This window comes from Staurois parvus, unplaced genomic scaffold, assembly GCF_062004578.1.
Source record: "Staurois parvus isolate SC_StPar_1 unplaced genomic scaffold, SC_StPar_1.0 ptg000619l, whole genome shotgun sequence".
In the NCBI taxonomy this organism is placed as follows: Eukaryota; Metazoa; Chordata; class Amphibia; order Anura; family Ranidae; genus Staurois; species Staurois parvus.
In genome coordinates, this window is record NW_028318415.1 from 1,176,855 (window position 1) to 1,202,300 (window position 25,446).

Consider the following 25,446-nt stretch of genomic DNA (forward strand, 5'->3'; position numbering starts at 1 on the left):
CCTTACATATACCGAATAAGGTGACTGGTCACAGGTGATACATAGAGATTAAACAACCCTTCTCTACACCCTTTCAAAATGCTGAGTTTTTAAAGCTTGTCTGAGAATTCAGAAAAAAGGAGGTGGAGAGCTGAAACTTTACTTTGCAGCAGGGGTGGACTGACCATTCAAACACTCGGGCACCGCCCGAGGGCCTGGGGTCAGTAGGGGGCCCTATGAAATGCCCCTGGTACCTTTTATAGGCTTTTTTGAGTGTGCTTTGAATATGGGCAAGGACACAGGGGCCCCATCATCCCCTATTGCCCAGGGGCCCCATGAGTTGTCAGTCCACCCCTGCTCTGCAGAACTCAATGAGGAGAGCTCTGAGAGCTGATTGGAGGGAAGAGACACCCCCCCTCCAAACACCTCACAGGAACAGAACTAAGGCTCTCAATCTGCTGGAGGTCCCTCCCATGTCACCATTTTTCTCTTGGTGTCAAGAAAACGTGTCAGAAGTGATTCAAGCTGATAGCAGAGGAACAAAGCAGTAGACCGAAATGACATTTAGTGCTCTGGATAGAGACAAGTACACACTATATAGGGACATGCTTTGCTCATATTTAATGTATGAGGTGTACAACCACTTTAGGTGTGAAGATAAAAATCCCAGTATGCATTTTGCTATTTAATGCAAAATATGCATACCAAAAAATGCAGCAGATGCAACATGCCAGGATGAGTTGGACCTATCTATCACAGCAGTAGCAAGATCACATACCCCAATTCATGGACCATTCATAATCCACCAGCTACAATTCAGTAGTATTTGTGTTTTGATATTAGATTAGTTTACCCGTCTCTTCTGACCAACCATCTGTACTGCACTGCCCTTGTGTTCTCAAGTAGCATTCCAAAGCCACTCAAGGCTGAAGGCCTTATGGACCAGGGCTGCCATCCCTTTTTTACGTGGCTCAAAAGCCCAACTGAAATTTTTCAGCCTTTAATTAATCTCCATTAATTATCCGAGGCTATACAACATCAGTCAAATAAAGCCTTAAGTAAACTGCAACCCTTCCCAAAGTTTTAACTGTTTCTAGCTTGGAAGTCTTACTCTTCAGCCTTCAGAACGACATTGTCTTGTATAACTACACAGCATACCAAGGCAATGGAATCGTTCTTTCTGCTCCTTGCATTCAAATGAAATAGTTTGTGCTCAGCAGAGAGTGAGATTGTATGAATGAACACATCCTGTCTCTCTTCTTCAAATGCAAGAAGACTGAACGGAATTCCAAGGGCATTTTTTCATGCTGGATGCGAGAAGAGAAGTAGAAACTTGCTTTGGCATTGTCGGTAGCTGGGTACTCTTTCCATGCAGTATCTTTTTCCACCTACTAAATATCCCTGAAGAGAGGAAAAATGTGGGAGGGATATAGTGAGACTCAGTAAGGTACAAACAGTAACTTAGGTGTCAACAGTTGCTGCAGAAGGCTGTATTCTGGGAGCAGGCTCAGCGTGGATTGCTACTGACTCCTTCAGCATGATTAACATGCAGTTTTGATCCTGCCTTACTAGTGGTTATACCGTCTCATTTGAATTTTTGGGTGTACATAAAAGACATTTCTTAGAGGAAAACCCAGGCAGGGAACATCAAGAAAGAAGCTTGGTTTTAATATTATCCAGCCTGAATATATTTTGCTCTGAAGACTTGTCAGTATGACCTCTGGAATTCAGTACAGTCTACTTTTTCTCCTTTGTTTTACAGCCTTTCAGGAGTCACAGGCAGCTCAGGTAAGCAATTATTTAACTTATCCGGACATTTTTCCAGGTTCATGAAGTAGGTAGAGTTATGAATCTGCATCCAAAAATATGTCAGTCTTGTCTGTTGGCAGAAGATAAACTTGACTCATGTTGTAAGATGACAGTGTAACTCATAAAATGTTACAAAATTACTTTATATCGGTTTATAAAAGTATTTTATCACCTTTTTTTGACAATGGTGAGAAAACTTTATGTTCCAGAGTTAATTTTTTATAGGTTTATAAAGATGTTCTTCCATTTTATCTTTGACTTTATTGTGATAACTTCATCAACCACATTTAAATAAGGCAAACAACAACGTGGGGCATGAAGAATCTTCAGCAACCAATCAGAAGTTTAGATTTTTTTTTTTGTGAGTTAATTGATGTTTGAAACATGGATATAAGAAGATAAAAGCTAACTTGGATCAGGAGAACAGATGACTAATAAATTGATTTTATAGACCGTTTACATTCTCAATTGTCCCTCATTTGAAGGGATTGTCCTTTTCTGACCAAATTCCTCTGTCCTTCGTGCAGGCTCAGTTGTTCCTTATCTTGGTCTGATGTATACATCAAGTGTGCTGTTTTGCTTCCAGAAGTGTTACTTTGCACTTAACATTTTACCCAACCTCTATATTACTGTATTTTTATTTTGCATAGACAATACATTGAAAAAATAGAGGTCAAAAAGCACTTTTGTGGATAAACATATTATTTTCTGCATATTCGATCTTTGTGGTCCGGGTAACTGGGGCTGTGGCAGGGACATGTCTTTTGCCTACATACTGTGTGCTAAAAGATATCCCTCCCCCAGAAAGTTGGGAGTTTAGGTAGTAAATGTAGTTTATTAGATTTAAAATGTATTAGGCTCCATTCACACTTGTGCGACTTGTCATGTGACTTTGAACATGACAAGTCGCAGCCCATTCTTTTCAATGGCACCCATTCAAATCTGTGCGACTTAAAGTCGCAGTGATTTTGAAAAGGTACTTGTACTACTTTGTTGTGACTTTTGATGCGACTTAGGTCCAGAGAGTGTAAAGTGGAATCAAAGTCGTATGCAACTTTGGAGTCGCACAAATGTGAATGGACCCTTAATGGTGTATCCATTGAACACAACAATACAAATGATATTTTTGTATAACATGGGTTTTATTGAGTGAGGGGAAAAAGAACAATATCTCTCAAGGGGTTATATAGTAAATACAATATGGTGTAAAAAGCTACACATGCTACAATCATGCAATGTTATGAAAGACCATGCACTATTTTAAAACAAAACTGGGAATGTAGCAAACATAAGACATGAATCAAATGTAAATGCCATGAATCAAATACATCCTACCTACATGGCAGTATGATAAATACGTGTCATACATTCAACTAACACTTTTGGAATCAATATTCAGAATTCACTAGCAAAAGCATATTTTGTGGGTTCATCATAAAACTAAACATAAAATAGGAAATATACAACTCAAAATGTCAGAGCAAAACATACACTACAAGAACAATGGAGGTACAATAGTCCGATTACTACTAAGATCTTTGCACACTATAATTTGTGCATTTTTGTGAGCAAGACTGGTTTTGTAGGTACAGTCCAGGACCAAGAGGGCTGATTTTTTGACATGGGGTTAAAGTAGTGCAGCTAAAAAAAAATACAGCTTGCTTCATGTACAAAAGGTTGGATATTATATTGAACCAGCAGCGTTGGAGATTACACATATTTGGAGGTGTGATAACATTTCATGCTCCATAGTTGCTTTTTAAGGCTTATGTTTTTGCTTATGTTTATCCATTTTATCTTTGACTATTTTGTGATAACTTCATCAACCGTATTTAAATAAGACAAAGAGTGTGAACTACAGAAACTTTAGCAATCAATCGGCAGTTTTGTCTTTGTACAAGATGGCCACAGTTTTCCCCTACATTTGAACTGTATTAGGGCACTAGGGAACACTTTAAAACCCAACTATGCCTGTAAACGTAAACAGGGCATACTTACCTTTCCTGTTGCCTGTGCTGCTGACAACCTCTCTGATGCTCAGAAATGTTCTATTGAAGTTCACAGTGAATCCAACACTTTTGAGAGTGTTGATCTCCTTGGTCCCCTGCAGCTCTCAGTAGTTCATCCCTCTGACCTCTACATTTACAGGATACAGCAGTGAAGTGGAGGTCAAAGGGAGGGACCAGTTGGACCTGCAGGGGCCCATAGCAAATGACACTCCTGCAAGTGTCTGTTTCTGATTTCAGCAGAGCATTCAAGAGGAGATTGGCAGCACCAACAGCTTAGTTTAGCATGTTCTGTCTTCTTTTACAGGAAAGACTGGGTCTTCCAGAAGTGTCAGATCCTTGGTCTCCTACTGCAATCAGCCGTTCCTCCTCTTTGTTTCTGCAGGCACAGTAGTGATGTAGGGCCCCGCACACTGAACCACAGATAAAAGCTGAGGTCAAGGAATCTGACACTTGCAGAAATCTCAAGTTCATATGCAGTGCCTATCAATGCAGCCTCATTAGCGCACATCAGTGAAGGAGAAAAATTACTTATTTACAAAATGTAATAACAGAAACTGAGAAACTTTTTTTTCAAAATTTTCTGATTTTTTAGTTTGTTTAGCAAAAAATATAAACCCTAGTGGTGATTAAATACCATCAAAAGAAAGTCTATCTGTCTATAAAAAAATTATAAAAATTTTGTTTGGGTACAGTGTTGCATGACCGCGCAATTGTCATTCAAAGTGCGAGAGCACTGAAAGCTGAAATTTGGCCTGTGGAGGAAGGGGGTAAAAGTGCCCGGTAGGCAAGTGGTTAAAAGGGGAAATACTTTTGCTGCTTTATAAAAACAATGACTGACCTTAATAAATATCATGTCACTATCACAAATAATCCATACCATTCAGCTATAAATAAATGAATTTCAGGCCATTGGAACAGGCAAAGCCTCTGCATTTCTTGATATTGCTACAGATTGCCCATCCCTTCCTACCTCCAGCACATTCCTATTGACCAGTGAGGCTGCCCACATAGAAATGAACCAATAGTAACGTGCTGGGAGAAACTACGCAGAAGTATCTCTTAGTGCCTGCACTTCATACATGCAGAAGTTTGTTCTCCCTCTCACCTTGACAATGTACATATGTCCAGTGCTGGGACAGGGTCATCCAGCTCCCAAGGCAAAGATACCAAACTGCGTCACCCCCCCCCCCCCTTTTATGATGTGCAAGCTTAGGGGATCTTACGCCCAGCAGTCACTTGCTGGTCAAAATCACTGCCACTGTCAGTACTCCTGTCAGCCTTGTAACAGAAGTAAGGTGCCCCATCCCTACTATAAACCATTGCACCCAGGGCAACTGCCCTCCCTGCCCACCCCTTGTCCTGGCCCTGCCCACCCCTTGTCCTGGCCCTGCCCACCCATTGTCCTGGCCCTGCCCACCCCTTGTCCTGGCCCTGCCCACCCATTGTCCTGGCCCTGCACATTTCCCTAGATGAGCACAAAGGTTGTCATTGCTGGCCTGCTATTGAAAATACTGTCTGCACATCTAACATTAAATGCTTGTGAAACAAAGATCTGAGACAAGGATGCAATAAATTAAAGTCAGAAGAAAATCAGAATTCAGTGATTCGGCAAGTTTTGAAGCCAAATAATCAGCATGATAGCCCAACAGTTATTATTTTGACATGAAGAAGCACGGACTGGAAGTATACATATTTCAAAGCAGGAATCAACTGTGTTTACCTTTGTGAGCCACAGAAGCCTCATCTGTACAGCGCTCTGATCTTGGTTTCAATTGTAATACTATGGGCACCATGTCCAACACCTCTGGGTTAAGGTCCATTGCCTGAGCTAAGCCTCATCTCTATAATCCTACTGTCCAATAAGAGTGCCTCAGTGGTCAGTGCTTTATTTGGAAAGAGGATTGGTAGACATACAGGGCTTAGAGCAAAAGAGGACGTCAAGCTCTTAGTAACAAGGTGAGACCAGGAGCTGAAGGATATTCAGAGAAGACTTTATTAGCAAACAAAACTAGTAACAGGCCCCAGGTGGACTGTTACTTTTAGAAGTTTTAAATAGTATTTACAGTAACTGCCATTATAATGTATAACTGTTATGCCCCACTGTCAGAGAATTGCATTTAACCCAGTAAAAATAAAAAGAGAGAAAATATATTCTGGTGATTTAGACTATAACAACACAGATGTCCTCTAAATGATCTGGTTGGACAGGGGGAGATCCTTTGCAACCTGTGTTCTGTTAAATATAATATGTCATTTCTTGATATACTGTACATTAAACTTGGAAACCAAGATTCAAATTAGAAGCAAGAGCAAGATGAGCTTTTTTTTTTAATACAAATCACATGATCTCATAAGCAATTTATTTACAGCAGCTAAGTAACACCTTAATGCTACCAGACATGGGCCAGTTATAGAAATCCTTTTCTTTATTTAATTGTGGTATTATGATGAAGTAGGTTGCGTTGGTATCTCTTCCAGAAGACAAAGAGCAAGAAGGGTACAACAGCCTTTATGTTATACCACAAACACCATTTATTAAAGAATACACAACTGGTTATACTCACAAACCAACCGAATCAATAGCTCATAGAATAGCTAGGAAACCAACCTCAATATAGAGCATGAACATCGATTATAGCTGAACTTGGATGCCACGGCAGAAGGAAGAGTTTACAAGTTTTGATGGCCATACCCTCTTCCTCAGAGCCTGAGTTCCCAAGTCTGCCTATCGTCTCTCTTTGTGCTCTATATTCTGTGAGTTTTTGATTTAGTTGGTTTGTGAGTGTGACCATTTGCGTTTTCTTTGATAATGTGCAAGGCTGCTGCACCCTTCTTGCTCTTTGTCATTTAGTTCTTAGGATCCCCCCAATCTGAAGAAAGCAGCAAGCCCTGGAGTCAACCTGGATACCTGGCAAAAGCTGGAGTCAGCAAGAGAGACTGCTATGGTGTGTATGTCTGCCACTGGCCTTTACACTTTAGCGCTGAAGTGTTGTTTTCTTATTATCTCTTCCAGATGGCCTAACTAAGCTAAGTGTGGGTTGACTCATGTGGTTCTTTTGCTTTGGCTGGATCAGTTTATTAAGGGCTTTTGTTTTCTCAGAAAATAGATGCAGGAACTAAAGCACAACCCACCAAAACCCTCTCCCCCTACACACACAACCTCATCAAATAGTGGGTGTGGTCAAATTCCACTAACAGTGGGAGGGTCTTAAAGGGGCATTAAATACCAGGAGTGCATTATTTACAGAGTGCAGAATTCGGAGGGGGGGGGGGTTACACACAGAGTGCAAAGTTTGAAGGTGTGCTACACAGCTTCCACAGCTGCTTATCTCTGCTTCCCGTGTCCACATCTCACTTTGCAACCCTCCCTCCACTTCTTTTGTCCTCTCCCCCCTTAAAAGCTCCATCATCTTCCACATGTCTTACTTTTGTTGCTGTATTAAACCGAAGCACCCAATTGGCTCTATTACCTCCCCGCATGCTGTAGGTGGCTCCGCCTCTCTCACTTGCAGTGAGATCATCTAGTGTGGGTGTTGGCACTGCACCCCTGCATCTCCCTTATTTATATTTATTTCAGGTACTTATATAGCGCCTTACATATATATTGTGTATATTGTGGCGCTCCCACAAAACCCATCTCTTCAGGGAAGCCTACCCCACCCTCACCTAACGGCCATTCTCCCTCATTCCTCCCACCACTTCATTCCCCTCAGCCACTTCCTACTGTACCACTACCCCCTCCCTCCTAGATTGTAAGCTCGAAAGAGTAGGGCCCTCTTACCCCTCGTACGTTGTTTGTTATTGTTTTACTGTGCCATGTATTGTCCCCCTATATTGTACCTCGCTGAGCCTTTGGCGCTATATAAACTCGATGTAATAATAATAATATTGTACATTCACATCAGTCCCTAACCCTCAAGGGGCATACAATCTAAGGTATCTAACTCACATTCATACATGCACATACTAGGGCCAATTTAGACAGGATCCAGTTAACCTACTAGCATGTCTTTGGAGTGTGGGAGGAAACCAGAGTACCCGGAGGAAACCCACGCAAGCACAGGGAGAACATGCAAACTCCAGGCAGGTGGTGCCGTGGTTGGGATTTGAACCAACGACCTGAGTACTGCCAGGTGGAAATGCTAACCATTTAGCCACTGTGCTGCCCCACCCTTGACCCCATCCTGCCCTCAGTGGGAGCCGCTCATTAGATCTGTGGAAGCTGTTGGGAGACAAACTGTCACTTGTGAACAAAGAGGCCGGACTTCTGTGTTTACAGGTGATAGTGATGAGCAGCGGTCAGAGGGCCTGAGCCACAGATGGTGGAACTGAGTTCCACCAAGTTCCTGCTAAAAAAAAGCCCTGCGTTTTAATACTAGAAGACTCTGTAGTACAAACAGAACTAACCTGTGAGAGCCGGACTCTTGAGGAACTACAATTCTTTGCTTTCAATTGCTGGGAAGAGAGAAATAAAATGGCAGTCTTGTAAAGGGTTCCAAACATTTGAGGAATGTAATATTTAGACTGAAAGCTCACAGAAAATGTGACTTTGTTTACCATACAATTTTCTGTAAATCCTCACATTGTTCAAGTGTAACACAGAAAGCCAGTTAATAACACTATGTGGTTTATTTTTGTACCAGTCATCTCAGCTACATTAATAAATCAAAATGCCTTTGGGGCTTGGAAAGACATGCCACAGTATTGTTAACAGAAGGATGTACTTGTCTGATGTTCCCATGATGAAATGTTGGTATATGCATCTGTACCTCTCTATTTTTGGAGATACATATGATAGACATTTAAAAAAAGCAGAAGATCCTTGTTAGGAACATAAATGTAGAATGAAAGATTCAATATGATCTCAGACTAAAGTGCAAGGTGCATTTTCTTCAGAAATTAGAAGCCTATAGTGAAGCCTATCCCTTGTCACTGCTCTCTGGGTGGAAGCAATGGTCTTCAAGCAGAGGTCCAACATGTCCCCTGCTGAGTCAGACCTCTGCAGAGACACCACTGCTTCCAGAGCAAGCAAGGGTCTTTTTCTATAGCACGGGTGTCAAACTGGCAGCCCTCCAGCTGTTGCCAAACTCCAAGTCTCATGAGGCATTGCAAGATTGACAGTTACAAGCATAACTCCGGAAGGCAGAGGCATGATGGGACTTGCCGTTTTGCAACAGCTGGAGGGCCGCCAGTTTGACACCCTTGCTCTATAGCATGTTGCCAGGGGGTAGCATCCAGGATATTGTACTCAGACTGTATTTGCTTTCTCAAGAAAATTAACTTTGCCCCTTTCATTTTGATGGACCTGGATTTAAAAATGCATTCAGATGGGCTTTAGGATTGTATGAATTGGGTTTCAGTATACTACAGAAATTAATTTATATGCCCTTATCGTTTTTGCCCTAGAATTGGAATACTTTATATATTAATATGGAAAGACCCTTGCTAATTTAAATAACCTGTGGATTGCTTAGTGATAGGACCCCCTCACCACTGATTATGTGGTCATGCTATCACTGTCCAAATGGGTCCTTTTGCCCTCATTGGGCTTCTTTCAGGGGCATGGGCAGTACATTCATTCTTGTACGTGCTCACCATAAATCTGAACTGTAGCTCCCTATGCATTTGCTCTTCAGAGAATACAGTCTCATATTAACTATATTGCTGCAAATGTCTATTTGAACCCTTAGTGACTCTACTATTTCAAGCAAAGTTCTAAGGAATTTTTCAAGATCAAAAGGTATATATCCCACATTCCTCTCTGCAAATACTTTTATTAAAATTTTATTCATTCCAGGCATAACTGACTAGTTACAAAGATTCCATTACCAATATATGAAAACGTAACTCATTTTTTCAGTACTACATTGAATGGAAAATTTTAGAAGCAAAAAGAATGAGTGGTGTCATGGGAGGGGTGAGTTGATGGGTGAATAAACTCTGTTCTCAAATTCAAATCCTTTGGCAGCTTTTACACGTTTTACTGTTAGGCATAAATCATGGCAGCCCTCCAACTAAGGTGGAACTCTAGATCCCAGCATTCACTGCAAATACTGAAGGGTAAAACATGCTGTGCTTTATTGATTTAACTCCAAGAGAGCCATATTTAATTCTTTTTTTCAATATGCCACTTTTATTTTTGTTTGCTTATGGCTAGATATATTTAAAGGAAAACTGTAATGGTTCTGATGGTTTCAATTTTATTTCAAAATATATTTTTAAAAGCTCCAAAGTTTTGAGACTGTTGTTTTATCTCTACCTTGTATTATTCATATAAAATCTTGTTTTTGTATAAATATTTAATAGCGGGCCCACCCAAGGCACAGGATTCACAAAATATGATGGGTTTGTTAAAGTGAGAAAACAGCAGAAGCTGTTTGCCTTCGTATTCACTCTCTTAAATTGAAACTTTAGGTGGAGCCAGTTACACACAGCAGGAGTGATGGAGATCAGAGTCGATTATCACATACTGCTCTGACTTATTCATGCATACATTTTAGATTGAGATAATGAGTTCAGGGAACGCAAGCTTTTTTCAGCAATGGATAGACAGGTAATCATGTGAAAAAAGCTTGGAGTGCTACCCACTGACTGAAATTGTGTGTAAAAAATATTATTTAATAATATTTTTCTTTCAGTACAAAAATTGTATTTTCTTATATATATTTCTATTACAAAGCACAGCACAGTTATTTAAAAATGAAATAAAGACTTTTTAAAAATTTGCCCTGTGTTTTAAATGCATCACTAAAAAAAAAAAAGTACAAATGAATGAAAAAAAAAAGATTAAAGTGATTAAAGATTAAAAAAAGATTAAAAATATTAATGAATAAAGGTTTAATTTTGTTTAAAAAACAGATAACAAACATGTTACACTTACCTGCAATGTTACATGTTACACTTTGCACAGAGCAGCCCAGGTCCTCCTCTTCTCAGGTCCACTGCCGAAGCTCCTGGCTCCACCCCCATGACCAGGGCCCCCAACATCAAGTTGTTTGCTATGGGGGGCACTGGAGCGTGCTAGCTCCAGAGCTCCACTCTATGCATTAATAAGACACATAGAGCCTTGGCTTGGCCCTGCCCCCACTCTCTCCTCACTGGCTGTGATTGACAGCAGTGGGAGCCAATGGCTCCTGCTGCTGTGTCTCAGCCAATGAGGAGAGAGAGACCTGGGACAGCTGAGGCTCCTGTACACATCACTGGATCGAGAGGGGGCTCAGGTGAGTATTAGGGGGGGATGTGGAGGGAGCAGCACATAGAAGGTTTTTTTTAATGTCTGTGCATAGAATGCATGAAGGTAAAAAACGTTCAGCCTTTAGAACCACGTTGAGGCTCCATGCACACTAGCCTTTTTTAAGCTCCTAGAAGCTATTATCAGAATTTATTTCTGCTCCTAGAAGCTAAACCGTGTTATCCTATGTGTCCATGCCAGGGGCGGACTGACCATTTGGAAACTCGGGCACTGCCCGAGGGCCCGGGGTCAGTAGGGGGCCCCATGAGATGCCCCTAGTACCTTTTTCATAGGCTTTTTTGAGTTTGGGCAAGGACACAGGGGCCCCATGATCCCCTATTGCCCGGGGGCCCCAAGAGTTGTCAGTCCGCCCTTGGTCCATGCACACTACTTTAGGCTATTAGACATTTTTTTCTGCTCCTAGATGCTGAAGCTCAAAAAATGCTGTTTTTGTAGCATTTTATTGGAGTGTTTTTCCAGCAGAAAAAAAATGCTAAACCCTCCTAAACACTGCCAAAATGCTCTTAACATCTTATTTTCTAGCTTTTTTTTCCCCTCCAGATGTACTGTAAAAGCGCTAATAAAACACTAACACTCCTAAACACTTCTAGAGGCTACTAAAATGCTACTAAAAATGCCATTACCAGCGCTTTTTATACAATGTTTTTCCCAGCATTATTAGGGCTTAAAAAAAATGTTAGTGTGCATGGAGCCTAAATATTAATAAGTAAAATTACAAAAAAAGCAGCAAAATAATTATAAGCAGAAAATGATTTTATTTGTTTTATTTGCACAGTTGCTTTAACAGACATTATATGTGGAACAGAGGTCACCTCTTTGAGCTGCTCTGAATGAACCAGAGAGGTTACAATAAAGCAATAAAAACATTGCCGCATCATAACTCTTTATGACATTGCAAATGCTGTTCTGTGAATCACCTTGTACACATGGGCAGAAAGAGCTGCTCCTGTGCAAATAAAATAAGTTCCACTATCTAAAAAACAAAACAAAACAAAAAAAACTAAAAATTTTATATATCTCAGATTACCAGCCTATAGATGTGGGAGCATCATTCGTTTTCATTTATTTCCTTTACTGTCACCTACATAGTTGCCAACATTTCCAAAAAATGTTTAGGGACACTTTTTTTCCTGTATGTCCAGAAAGGCGTTGTGGGTGGAGTATCATTTTAGTTGGGGGTGGGGCATTCAATTGTGGGTGTGGCTCAACAACAATTGTGAAAAATGCAGTGTGCGATAATAGATGATGGTTTTGAAATCCCCAGCACCAGCACAGCGCTTAACACCAGAGGCGGACTGACCATTTGGAAACTCGGGCAATGCCCGAGGGCCCGGGGTCAGCAGGGGGCCCCATGAGATGCCCCTGGTACCTTTTTCATAGGCTTTTTTGAGTTTGGGCAAGGACACAGGGGCCCCATGATCCCCTATTGCCTGGGGGCCCCATGAGTTGTCAGTCCGCCCCTGCTTAACACCATTGCTGACACTTCACTAGTAGAATGGGGGGCTGAGGCTGGCTGCGCCCCTCCCACCAACTCACTGCCAGAGTCCTCACTGCCATCACCTAGTCCAAGCTGCTGGAGGAGGAGGTAGGGAGGTATGATCTCCAACACTGTTCTGTGTTGCTTCCTGCAGCTTAGGCAATCCAGTGACAGGTCCCAGCGTTCCTCGCTGAGCAAATCGGACCAGGAAAGTTTATAACTTTTTTAACTGCTGTACTAGGCTCTTACAGAATTAGGAACCCCTATCTGCTGCTGCCCCCACCCTGATCTCAGTTTTCCGGGAGATTGGCCGGGACACAGCAATGGCGGGACTTTATTCAAATATTCGTGACCGTTCCAGGCAATCTGTAACAGTTGGCAACTATGCACCTAGTGATCCTGCCAGTAGCACACTTTATGTTCTGAAGGGATGATGCTTGCTTGCTGTACTATGGGGGAGCAACATTGTCATTCTAGGACAGGAAATGTGTTAGGACTACAGACAACCTCCCCCTCATCTCCTCTCCACATATAGAGGACATGCTCTGTAGTTCACAGAGGAAAATTTAGCATGTGTGATAACACTGCAGAGTGCACAGAAAACTTGACAGCACTAGATTTCTGGCAGGATCATTTGGTATCTTTTGTGCCTGTGAAACAGATATAACAACATTCTTTTAATGGTATATTTAACAGATCATTGTAGACCAGGGGTGTCAAACTGGCGGCCCTCCAGCTGTTGCAAAACTACAAGTCCCATCATGCCTCTACCTTTGGGAGTCATGCTTGTAACTGTCAATCTTGCAATGCCTCATGGGACTTGTACTTTGGCAACAGCTGGAGGGCCGCCAGTTTGACACCCGTGTTGTAGACCCTCCATAGCTAATGGGTGTCAGCAGGGCTGGAGCTTCCAATAGGCAAACTAGGCAGCCACCTAGGGCGCACTGCCACCTAGGGGCAACTGGACGCAGCACAGGCCGGCACTCTCTCTGTGTGGGACGCTGCCACGTCATGAATGATCCTTCAGCTGAGGGGAGGAAGAAACGACAGAGGAAGATGTCGGATGTCTGGGGCCAGTGTAGCTGCTGAACTGCCGCTCCTTCCAATTTTCCTCTCAGACTCAGTCCCTTTCTGCAAGCTGGCTGGCGGCTGCTGATCACTGTGGAGTTCCAGCCCTTCTCTTCCCATTCATCAGCGAAGTCAGAGCTGCGCCTGCGGAGGAAGGTAATGTCTGATTCTGATGTCCCGTGTCTGTGTGAGTGTGACCTGGCCAGCCATCCATCCCTTGTGCAATGTGTCAGTGAGTGATGACATCATCATGATCCCACAGCCTGCTCTTCTAGTGCCTGCTGATCTGTATCAGTGTTAATGGTGGTGAGTTGAGTTGGATCTGTTACTGTGTGGGATCGCTCAGTTCAAGGGTTCTCGCTGTGTGTATGGGCTGAGTTGTCTGTTGTCACAGCATTTTATCTCCCCCCATTGCCTGGGGAATTCCAACCTGGGATTTGTCAGAGTGTGGATCCATCATCCTCCACTCACTGCAACTGTCACCCTTCCACTGCCAGCCACAGATACAGTTGGTCCGGGACACTGATTTTGTCTTTAATATTGGTGCTGGTGGCATCTTATGACACTTATTTTTTCAGATTAAAAGAAATGTAGCAGTTTCATGATTTGGTGATTTAATATTTTCTGTTTTTAAATTATTTACTTGGGGGGGGGGGCACAAGTAGCTGGTCTTGCCTAGGGTGCAAAATAGTCTAGCACTGGCCCCTGGTTCCCAGGGAAAAGATGACAAACTGGGACCCTTCCCCCATGGATGGAGGAGGGGATGGGGAAAATGTATCTAATGTTTGTGGCATGCACTGAAATAGTACAAATAATTGTGGTACACTGCAGTGAATGGAAGAGTTTAAAATTGGTGCACAGGAACATCTGGCAGTAGCCATACGGGGAACATCTGGCAGTAGCCATACAGCCCAATCCTAATATCAATGGAATATCAGTGGACCCCTTACATTACAAATTGGCCCCCTTTGCTGACAACCTACTCCTATTTGTAACACAATCACATATTTCCCTACCCTCTATAATGCAAGAAGTACATAAATTCGTCCGGATTTAACTTCAAAGTGAGTTATACCAAATCCGAACTGCTGAACATCTCTAGCTTCAGAGGATTTACAGCATATTTCTTCAACCTTCCCTTTCAAAATGGTTCCACCTCTATCCGATATTTAGGCATACAAATACCCACAGAATTATCTCAACTCTATTTGATAAACTTTCTGCCCTTACTCCACCAGACTCAAGCGGACTTATCATATTATGCTACCAATAGGCTGTCCTGGTTGGGTAGAGTAAACACTCTAGACACATAGTAAACACATAAGAAGCAGGGAAGAACATCCATCTTCAATCTATTTCAAACGATTCCTATCTGTCTCTCTTCTTCGTTTTTTTTTTTAAATTACGCTATTTTCCACTTTTATCTGGAATGCACAACGTCCTAGGATTCGTTGGACTACCCTCTCTCTCCCAAAAATTAAAGGAGGAGTGGGAGCCCCTGATGCATCTCTCTACCTCAAAGCCTCTGTCCCTATTCAAATTCTAGACTGGTTCCATAACTAGTCATCTAAGCTATGGGTCCAACTAGAACAACACGTGTCCTATTGATATCCAAGCATTACCTTGGACCCCACGTTCTTGCCGCCCCAACCTTTCAACTCTTAGTGATCTAACTAAACATACTCTCTGCGTATGGGAGCACAGGATGTCTACTTACAGCCTCCGCTCTTTGGGACCCCAGCATTCCTGCTTGCTCTTTCTGCCCCTAGTTTCGGAGCTTGGAACAAAGAAGATCATAGGAGACTAGCCCAAGTCCAGCTCACTATTTCCCCCCTGGACTGGCAAAAATGCTTCATCCTGACCCATGCGCTCTCCCCAGCTACCAAAACTCAGGAAAAAGGTTTCAAGTTGATAACTAGATGGTACAGATGCCTGTTGATTCTTCAACAGTTTGAGCCATCCATCCCAGATACTTGCTGGTGTTGCCAGCGCTCACAAGGTACTCTGCTACACATTTGGTGGACTTGCCCCCCTATCCGGAAACTCTGGTAATATATTTTTGATCTGTACTGCAAACTGATAGCAACATCTATTCTCCCTTCCCCGTAGATAGCCCTCCTCTCCATGATGTCTGGAACCCTAAAATCAGTGAAACAAGATATCTTGAGACACCTTGTGACCGCAGCCAGGGCAGTTATCCCATGGCACTGGAAATCAACTACTGTTACCCCCCCCCCTCCCTAGGGGAATGGGTCTATGAACTAGAATCTATACATGACCTGGAACATCTGTGGGCATGGGAAACGGGTAAGGCGGATCTATTCTCTTCCATCGGGACCCCCTGGACCATGTTCCGACACTCTTCCAAATTCCATTCATGGGTTGCCAGCGATGCCGACCCTTCTCTGGTGTTGCCATGGTGGAGCGAGTACACCATCCCTTGTTTCTTCCTTTTCCTCTCCAGCTCTTTACTTGTTTCCTTTTTCTCTTTTATTTCTGCGCATCCCTCTTTAAATATAACCATATCGCTTGATACATTTATTATACCTTTCATATAATCTGAGATGTGTTCCCATAACCTCCAAGTTCTATATGTTCCTCTGGGGCCAAACAGCCCGACAACCACATACTCATCTATGTCTACAATACTTCTCCTATTTTGGGTGTTCTACATCCGCTCCTAATTTCGTCAATTCATGTCAACAAAACCTGTATTTATCGTGGGCAGCACAGTGGCTAAATGGTTAGCACGTCAGCTTGGCAGTACTAGTGTCGCTGGTTCGAATCCCAACCCCGGCACCACCTGCCTGGAGTTTGCATGTTCTCCCTGTGACTGTGTGAGTTTTCTCCGGGTACTCCGGTTTCCTCCCACACTCCAAAGACATGCTGGTAGGTGAATTGGCTCCTGTCTAAATTGTCCATAGTATGTGTATGTATGAATGTGAGTTAGGGACCTTAGATTGTACACCCCTTGAGGGTTAGAAACTGATGTGAATGTACAATATATGTATGTAAAATCACTGCATAAATTGTTGGCGCTAAATACGCACCTGAAATAAATTGTAATCTCACTTCAGCACAATGTTGTTCAGATAATGGTAAACATTATCCCACCTTTCTTTGTTACCTGTTTAATTTATCTGTATTTCCTTTTATCCTATATTTCTAAAAATTTACAATAAACTCAGAACTAAAATTGGTGCACAAATATAGGGCTAACAGTGGTGCAGGAAAAAAATGTTCCAGCATGGGTAATGTCACTGAAAGGAAAAATGCCCTTGCATCCCTGGTGTCACTGGAAGGAAAAAATGTCCCTGCGCTGCCAGTGTCACTGAAAAATAAAAATGTCCCTGTGTTGGTGAAGTCACTCAGATGTAAAGAGTCCCTTTGTCTTTGGTGTTACTGAAAGGAAGAGAATGTCCCTGAGTCAGTGGTATCACTGGAAGGAAAAAAATGTCCCTGCATCAGTGGTGTCACTGGAAGGAAAAATGTCCCTGTGTTCATGGTGTCACTGAAAGGAAGACATGTCCCTTTGCTGGTGGGGTCACTGGAAGGCAAAATGTTTCTGTGTTTATAATGTCATTGAAAGGAAAAATTGTCCCTGCGTTGGTGTCAGTGGAAGGTAAGAATGTCCCTGTGTTGGTGCTTTCACTGGAAGGAAAATGTCCCTGCTTTAGTAATGTTACTGGAAGGAAAAAATACTCCCAGTATGCCCCCCCCCATCACATAATTTGGCATGTGCCCCTTCTGTCCACCCCTTGACTTGGCCCCGGACATGCTTGCTTTACTGCAGTGGGCTAAAGATGACTATTTTTCTGAAAGCAGTGATTTAAAAAGCCATGTATTTGATGTTTCCGCTATAGTTTATTTTTCAGTTTTTAGTAACTAGAATGTAGAAACACAAAAAACTAATAAAACCAGAGCAGTAAAATACAAAGGCTTCAGTAAATGCTGATGTTGCAATTGCCAGTGTTGTCAAAATGTCAGTCATGTGCATTTAGTGAAGTTGGCTCACCATAATGATGGAAAATATCACAAGTGGTGCTTAGAACAATTTGGTTTCTGCTGACATGTTTGAAGTAAATACCAGGTGTAAGTGAGGTTAACCTCTGACTAGATGTATGAAGCAAGATTTCAAGAATGCAGGCATATATTTCTCTTGGCAAGTACACACAGATGCAAGCATTTCCCAGTATTTGTGGTACATCAGTGTTTTTGATGGTTATTTCCATCCGTGTCAGGAATACCAACTATTTTAAATGCTATTTTTAAGCGGTATTTCTAAAACGGTCTAGATAATTGTATGGTAAATGTTTGGGTTTTTTTAAATAAAATAGGTAGACGACTATAAATATGTTGTACACATAAAACATTAGTGGTCTCTCTGGGATTATTACACTAACTGCATCAAATCAGCAGTAAATGATTTGAGCGCAGGGGTAGAGAAACAAATGTAGAATTTATAGAACTCCTCAAACAGCACAATGTGGAATCCAGCAAACATTTTCAGGAGACTTATACCCAAACTCATCAAGCTGACATATTATTTAAATTAATTTTATCAAGAGAGCAGTGCTTGCCATTATTAACCCCCTTTATATAAAAAGTTAGTTGCCTGGGTATAATGGCATAAAGTCCTGGTACAGCCCTGGCCAAAATTTTTGAGAATGACACAAATATTCATTTTCACAAAGTCTGCTGCTTCAATGTTTTCAGATCTTTTTGTCAGCTGTCACTATGGTATACTTAAGTATAATTACAAGCATTTCAAAAGTGTCAAAGGCTTTTATTGACATATAACACCCTCCCAGTTAGATAGGGGAATCTAGCTAATTATTTTTTAGACAGGAGACTGAATAGCAACTGGAAGAAATAGTCAAGGGGGTCAAATTTGGGTCACGGCTCAGAGGCTCTGCAGATCAGCTCTCTGAAACCTCCCCCTGATCTAGAGACTTGGAGAAGTCTCTAGAACTCAGTGGGTGGGGTAAGAAGTGGCTGATCTGTATGCTTAGAGGATCCTGACCAGTTCCCAAGCAGGAGGTTTGGCAAGTGGTTGGCACAGTTTTTAAGTATAGCTGAGCCTGCTCAGTGAGAGGAGTTGGATGGAAGATGTGAGAACAGGAGTTGTGGAGCCTGGGAGGAGGCCCAGGGAAGGCGCTTGCCTCCAGAAAGGAGCTTGAGAAAGGGAAAGCTGAACCTCACTGGCCACCTGAGAGAAGATCATCTGTGGAGCTAAGGATGGAGCCAGGCCAGCAGAAGACCTGAAGGCAGCTACCAACCTGCAGCTTGCAGAAGCGGGACAGTGAGTACTTCTACTCCTCTCCCCTACTCCACCTTGACTAGAGTAGGGGAGAGGGCATTTGGGTGGTAAACCTAACTAGCCCCCAGTTGAACTGTACACTAAAGTCACAGACTCTTGATCCCCTTTATCCAGGGATTCCTCCAGACAGCTGGATAGCATAGGACTATTTGGGGTTTGGGGAGGTAAGTCAGGAGAGAATAGATAGCTCTCCAAAGAAGAGAAACCCTTCTGAGCACTTACTGTACATAGTTCCAGGAAGTTGTCCTCAGTTTAACAGTTACTTGAGCATCCCATGTAGAAGATGAAGAAGGCATGACCTTCGAAACACGTCAGCTGTACTGAGTGTCTACCCCCATGATGGGATTCGTGCTGGCCTCTTGTCTCTGAAGTCCCTTGGAGGACATACATGCCTGTTTTTATTCGGTGTTTGTGAGTACCATTCTTTTACTAATAAATTTTGGTTACTGAGGTAATGCGCAAGGTTCTTGTTTTTTTCACTTTGCAGTATTGGTCGGGCTTCCCCAGCCTTGTTTTGGAGCTGCACAACCTTTCATGCACTGGTGGTCACTTCTTCTGGTTTTGATTTCATCTACTCGCCATCGGCCTGGGTCCTAGAGCGCAGGAGAAATCGTATTTGGTCCCTCATCCCTATCCAAGTTAAAATCCCTTAACCTCCCTGGCGGTATTCCCGAGTGTAGCTCGGGGTAAAATTTCAGTACCAAGAGCGGTAACCCCGAGCTACACTCGGGCTTACCATGCGGCGTTGCTCAGGGAGTCCCTGCAGCGCTCCCTGGCCATCTCCTCCGGTCCCTGTGACGTCGGGACGTACGGGCACCGGAACCAGTGGCAAATTTGAAATTTTTTAAAAATGTCATTTTTTAAAAAATGATTATTATATAGTAAAACATTGCTGTTTCAATGCATTTCACATATATTTTGTCCCTACTGCTTTGTCCTGTGCCCTGCCTACATTTTGACTGTTCTTTCTGCCTGGAAACTTAGAAAAGTCCATGGCGTCCAAAAAGCGTCCCTTTATGTCAAAAGCGGTTTTAGACCGGCTAAAGAACAGCGATAGTAAATTAGAACCACTTGCAGAATTGAGTGATAATGATTCGTGGGGAAATTCGTCATCAGACACTGAAAATGATTTTGCGACTTTGCTCAGCGATGTGCGAACTTGGCGCTATATTTCAAATGTCAGTGTTTTTGGTTTGATTATATTATTGAACTACATTTAATATTATTATATTATTATTTTTTATGATTATTAATTAAATTATAATTCTTTCAAGTTTTATCATATCCAGAATGTTTACTAGACTCTTGTTCGGACAGATTTCAGTGAGTTATTCCTAAAAATTACAGCCGACAATAAAAAACGACATATTTCGATGCAAAAAAATGGTACCGCTTTCAGCAGCAAAAATCGGAAATAATCATACCGCTAAGGAGGTTAATAAAATCCAAACAAAACAAGTTATAGGACTGTTTATTGTCTCTGGAGTGCAAGGCTGGATGGACCCAAAATTTCAATGTTTTGTTCCCCAAGTCACTTAGTTATCATGTTTGCCTTATGGCAAGGTGCTCAATCATGCTGGAAAAGGCATTGTTCATCACCAAACTGTTCTTGGATGGTTGGGAGAAATTGCTCTCAGAGGATGTTTTTGTAGCATTCTTTATTCATGTTCTTAGGCAAAATTGTGAGTGAGCCCACTCCCTTGGCTGAGAAGAAACTCCACATATGAATGGTCTCAGGATGCTTTACTGTTGGCATAACACAGGACTGATGGTAGTGCTCACCTTTTCCAGACAAGGTTTTTTTCTAGATATCCCATGCAATTGGAAAGGGAGAGCTGCTCAGTCATGATAACCCATTCCATGAAGCTCTCTATGCACTGTTGTTGTGCTAATCTGAAGGCCACATGAAGTTTGGAGGTCTTTAGCTATTGACTCTACAAACCGTTGGTGACATATGTGCACTGTGTGCTTCAGCATGCGCTGACCCCGCTCTGTCATTTTATGTGGTTTACCACTTAGTGGCTGAGGTGCTGTTGTTCCCAGTTGCTTCCACTCTGTTATAATACCACTAACAGTTGACCATGGAATATTTAGTAGCAAGGAAATTTCACGGATGGACTTATTGCACAGGTGACAACCTTTCACAGTACCACGCTCAAATTCACTGAGCTCCTGAGAGCGACCCATTCTTTCACAAATGTTTGTAGAAGCAGTCTGCATGCCTAGGTGCTTGATTTTATACACCTGTGGCCATGGAGGTGATTGGACCACCTGAATCCAATGATTTGGAAGGGTGGCCCAATACTTTTGGCAATATAGTGTAAATGGCTTCATATGATCACTATCCTTTAATAAAATACTTTTTTTGACATGATCTGACATATTTTTAATTTCAGTGCCAAAATTTCATGATTTCTGCCAGGCTATGCAAACCTTTGAGCAGAACAGTATATCAGCACATTATGCCATTACCTTGCAGGGGGACCAGTTTTGTTTTCAGTCTGATCTTACTACCACTTTCAAGCATGCTAGAGTAGCATGCCCAACCTCATTGTATGTGATTTTAGCATGTCATGATAATGCAGCTTGATGTATCAAGGCCATTGAAAGGCTGACACTTGTACCAATCTAGGCGTTTGGGCAATGTTAAAAGTACGATCCAACCACCTATTTTCAAGTTCAACGCCTGTGTAAAAAAGCCCATAAGCTGTCATTCTCAGATACCAGACTGACCTACTATTTCACAGTCAGAGGTACTAAGCCTATTCAGCTTCACTCTGATGCCATTTCCCTGGATCCATTGTCAGAAAGCTTCAGCTCTTATCTGAAGTGTCTTATGCAGATATTTTCCTGTATAGCAGGCTCACTTTATTAGGCAGAAGCCTATGTGGATGCGTCCATTAGCTGTGAAGCTGTGTGTTTAGTATAGTTTAAAGCGTTACTAAACCTACAACATTAAAATCAGTCTGTATATGCAGTAAAGCATGCTTATGATACTCACTGTGGAACCTAAGGGGTTAATCCTCTGCATTGTGTAAAAACACTGTTTGATCCTGACTTCTCTGATCCTCCCCTTATTCCAGTGCCCTTTCTGTGGAGTCATTCTGCACATGCTCAGTTTTGTGTGTATTACTAGAGTGTTTTTTTTTCTCTTGGGAGGGTGCATGTGATCAGCACAGAGCCAATCAGCACTGTCCAGACAGAGGTCAGGGGCTCTGCATCCTCCTACAGCAGAATGAAAACTCCTCCTACAAGCTTTAAGCAGTGCTTGGCTGGTCACTGTTAGAAGTCACAAGACTGCTCTAACTGCTGATGGGAAAAGGTATTTAGCAGTTTATAGTTACTAAAATATTTGCATTTCCATGTTTTGTGTACTGATGGAGACCAGATATAGTGAATGCAGGGTCCTGGGTTTAGTAACACTTTAATGTATTATAGAGTTGATGACATGCATACATCGCACAGTTAAAATTAAATTCCATGCAAATTTTAAAAACATTAAGGAATGCAGTCATATATTAAAGCTATATTAAATCCCAATGCAAAAATGTATTTCATAAACAGCTTACCAATTCTCAGGATGTGAGGCTTTCTTTCTTTTATTTTCACCTTGTGATTTGACCAGTAAGTCTGTTATTTTTCAACAGAACAAGCTGTCCTGCAGATATAACAAGTTGAGGCAAACCTTTTAACATTGACAGGGGTGCTTACAATGGTCAGATTGTATTTATTTATGTAAAACTTTTGTCCCAAAAGGAAAAATCTGTTTTCCTAACTGCTTATAAAGTGTTAGCTGGACTTTGGCTTCAATGTGTTAGTGTTTTAAATTTGCTATTGCGTCCAACATTACCTCCCCCCCCCCCCCCCCGACTGACAATGCTGCTGTTCAAAGGTGCCCCTGTGCTCCTTCATTCAAAATCTAGGGACTCTAATACAGGAGGTGTGTTACTCTTGTGTTACTGAAATACTCCTTGGTGCTCTTCCCGTGGCTCACTAAATAACATCCTAATGGGGGTGTCGCTAATGCTGAGATGCCCTACATCAAACTTCTAATGTATTACCTGTTATACAATCATTGTATCATTGCTGTCAATTTTGGACATTTTTTTATTCCCTGTATGCTTTGATTGTTATTCATATTTGTGGGTTGTTTATATTGACATATTATCTGTTTGCTCTATACCAGGGGTCTCCAAACTTTGTAAATAAAGGCCGGTTTACTGTCCCTTCGTTTTTCTGTGGCCAGACTGTGGCAAGTGGGAGAAGAAATTGTCTTGTCATCAGTAAATGTAAATAAGGCCCCATCACTGGTGTCAGTGGGAGGAATACTGCTCCATTATTGGTGTCAGTGGGAGGAATACTGCTCCATTATTGGTGTCAGCGGGAGGAGAAGTGCTCCATTATTGGTGTCAGTGGAAGGAATAGTGCTGCATCATTGTTGTCAGTGTTAGGAATAGTGCTCCATCATTGGTGTCAGTGGGAGGAATAGTGCCCCATCATTGGTATTAGTGGGAGGAATATTGTCCCATCATTGGTGTCAGTGGGAGGAATATTACCCCATTATTGATATTAGTGGGGGGAAATAGTGCCTTGTATCAGAAGGAAGAATAATAGCCAAGGGCCAGACAGAGATAAGCAAAAGACCATATCTGGCCCCTGGATAGCAGTTTGGAGACTACTGCTCTATACAGTCTCTAAGAGGTGGTACCTTTTACTGTATCTCCTGAAGAAGCCATCATAGGTGAAACAACGCACCACAGAAATTTACAGTAAATTGGATTTTGGAGACTGTTACCAAGAATTACCAAAGCAAACATTTTTATTGGTTTTAATGCAAAATATGCATGATTTTAAGAATAAGTGCATATAAGCACTAACTGCATTGTAAATAATAATACAATAACTAGTCTAGAGTGCACTGTAAGAGAATGGCTAGGGTATGGTGTAATGTCTTCCAACAGGTACCTCTTGGCATAAGAAATAGGCAAAGATCTCTGAGTGGCAGCTGTAAAGGTGCTGTCTTTAGTCCTAACTGGCCATCTGGCTAGTGTATGGGCCTAGTTGTACCATTGGTGCACAGGAGAATAGTCAAGCCTGAGAGCACCAATAAGGCTCCTAGATGGCGATTAGTCCACTCTCTGCTCTGCACACCTAGACACTCTGAATCGTGCTCAGGCCACCGTTATGCAGCAGTGGTGGTGCACCCTGGTCAGCAATCTGCACTCTCCCAACTCGCTCATGGCAAGGCCCAACTTTGTCCTGTACATCCTGAGAAGCTCTTTCCCCTCTTCCTGGCAATCTCCCTCTGGGAAATACAGGTCAATGGTCAATAGAACTCCACAGTACGGCTCCTTTCCTGAACTTCATTTCCCACATTCCACTGCTGCCAGTATAGAAGTCTATGGAGCTCCTTGCCTTCTCGGCTCCCCCTGCTAGCGGGAGGTAGACCGTGAGATGAATCAGCATATCAGTTCAGCGATAGTGCAAAGATCTGCTGCACACTGTCAGAACTTGTTCATCATAGCCGAGTACCTGGCTACATACAGTACATATATATGATATTCTTACCCTTTTTTCTTTTCACTGTACTTAGTCACATCATTTGAAACAGGTTAGGAACATATTTAACACTTGCATCACAAGCTACAATACCATTCTGCTGTTGGTGGAATACTGTAACTTAATACCAAGAGATACATGTGTTTAATTGTGAAACTATGTGGCAAATGAGGTTTAATGTTGATAAATGTAAGATTATGCACTTGGGGGCTAAGAATATGCATGCATCATACATACTAGAGGGAGGACAACTGGGGGAGAATCAATGGTGGAGAAGGATCTGGGAGTTCTGGTAGATCACAAGCTTAATAATGGCATGCAATGCCAAGCTGCAGTTTCTAAAGTGAGCAAAATCCTCTCTTGTATTAAAAGAGGTATAGACTCCAGAGAGAGAGATATCATTGTACGCCTGTGGAAATTATTAGTAAGACCTCATCTGGAATATGCAGTTCAGTTTTGGGCACCAATTCACAAAAAGAACATTGGGGAACTGGAGAAAGTACAGAGAAGGGCAACGAAACTGATAGGAGGCATGGAGGAGCTCAGCTATGAGGAAAGATTAGAGGAACTGAATTTATTCTCTCTTGAGAAGAGGAGATTATGGGGGGATATGATCAACATGTATAAATACATCAGTGGTTCATATAGTGAACTCGGTGTAGTTATTCACCTTGAAGTCATCACAGAGGACAAGGGGGCACTCTTTACGTCTGGAGGAGAAGAAAGAGCTGTGAAAATGTGGAATAGACTTCCTCAAGAGTTGGTTCTGGTCAGCTCAGTGGATTGATTTAAAAAAGTCCTGGATTCTCTCTTGGATACACAGAATATAACTGGATACTAACATTTATAGGTAAAGTTGATCCAGGGAACATCCAATTGCCTCTCGGGGGATCAGGAAGGAATTTTTTTCCTCTGCAGTAGCAAATTGGATCATGCTTTGCTGGGTTTTTTTTCCTTCCTCTGGATCAACTGT

General features: G+C 42.1%; 1 protein-coding gene across 1 annotated transcript in view; it reads left to right on the forward strand.

Annotated features, from left to right (window-relative positions):
* The first annotated feature begins 1,226 nt into the window (after positions 1-1,226).
* FBLN7 (fibulin 7) overlaps positions 1,227-25,446 on the forward strand; it is a 142,439-nt gene continuing 118,219 nt past the window's right edge. The window contains exon 1 of the mRNA XM_089693264.1: positions 1,227-1,767. Within this exon, the coding sequence (XP_089549390.1) occupies positions 1,693-1,767 (75 nt within the window). The 5' untranslated portion in view covers positions 1,227-1,692. The remainder of the gene's footprint in view (positions 1,768-25,446) is intronic.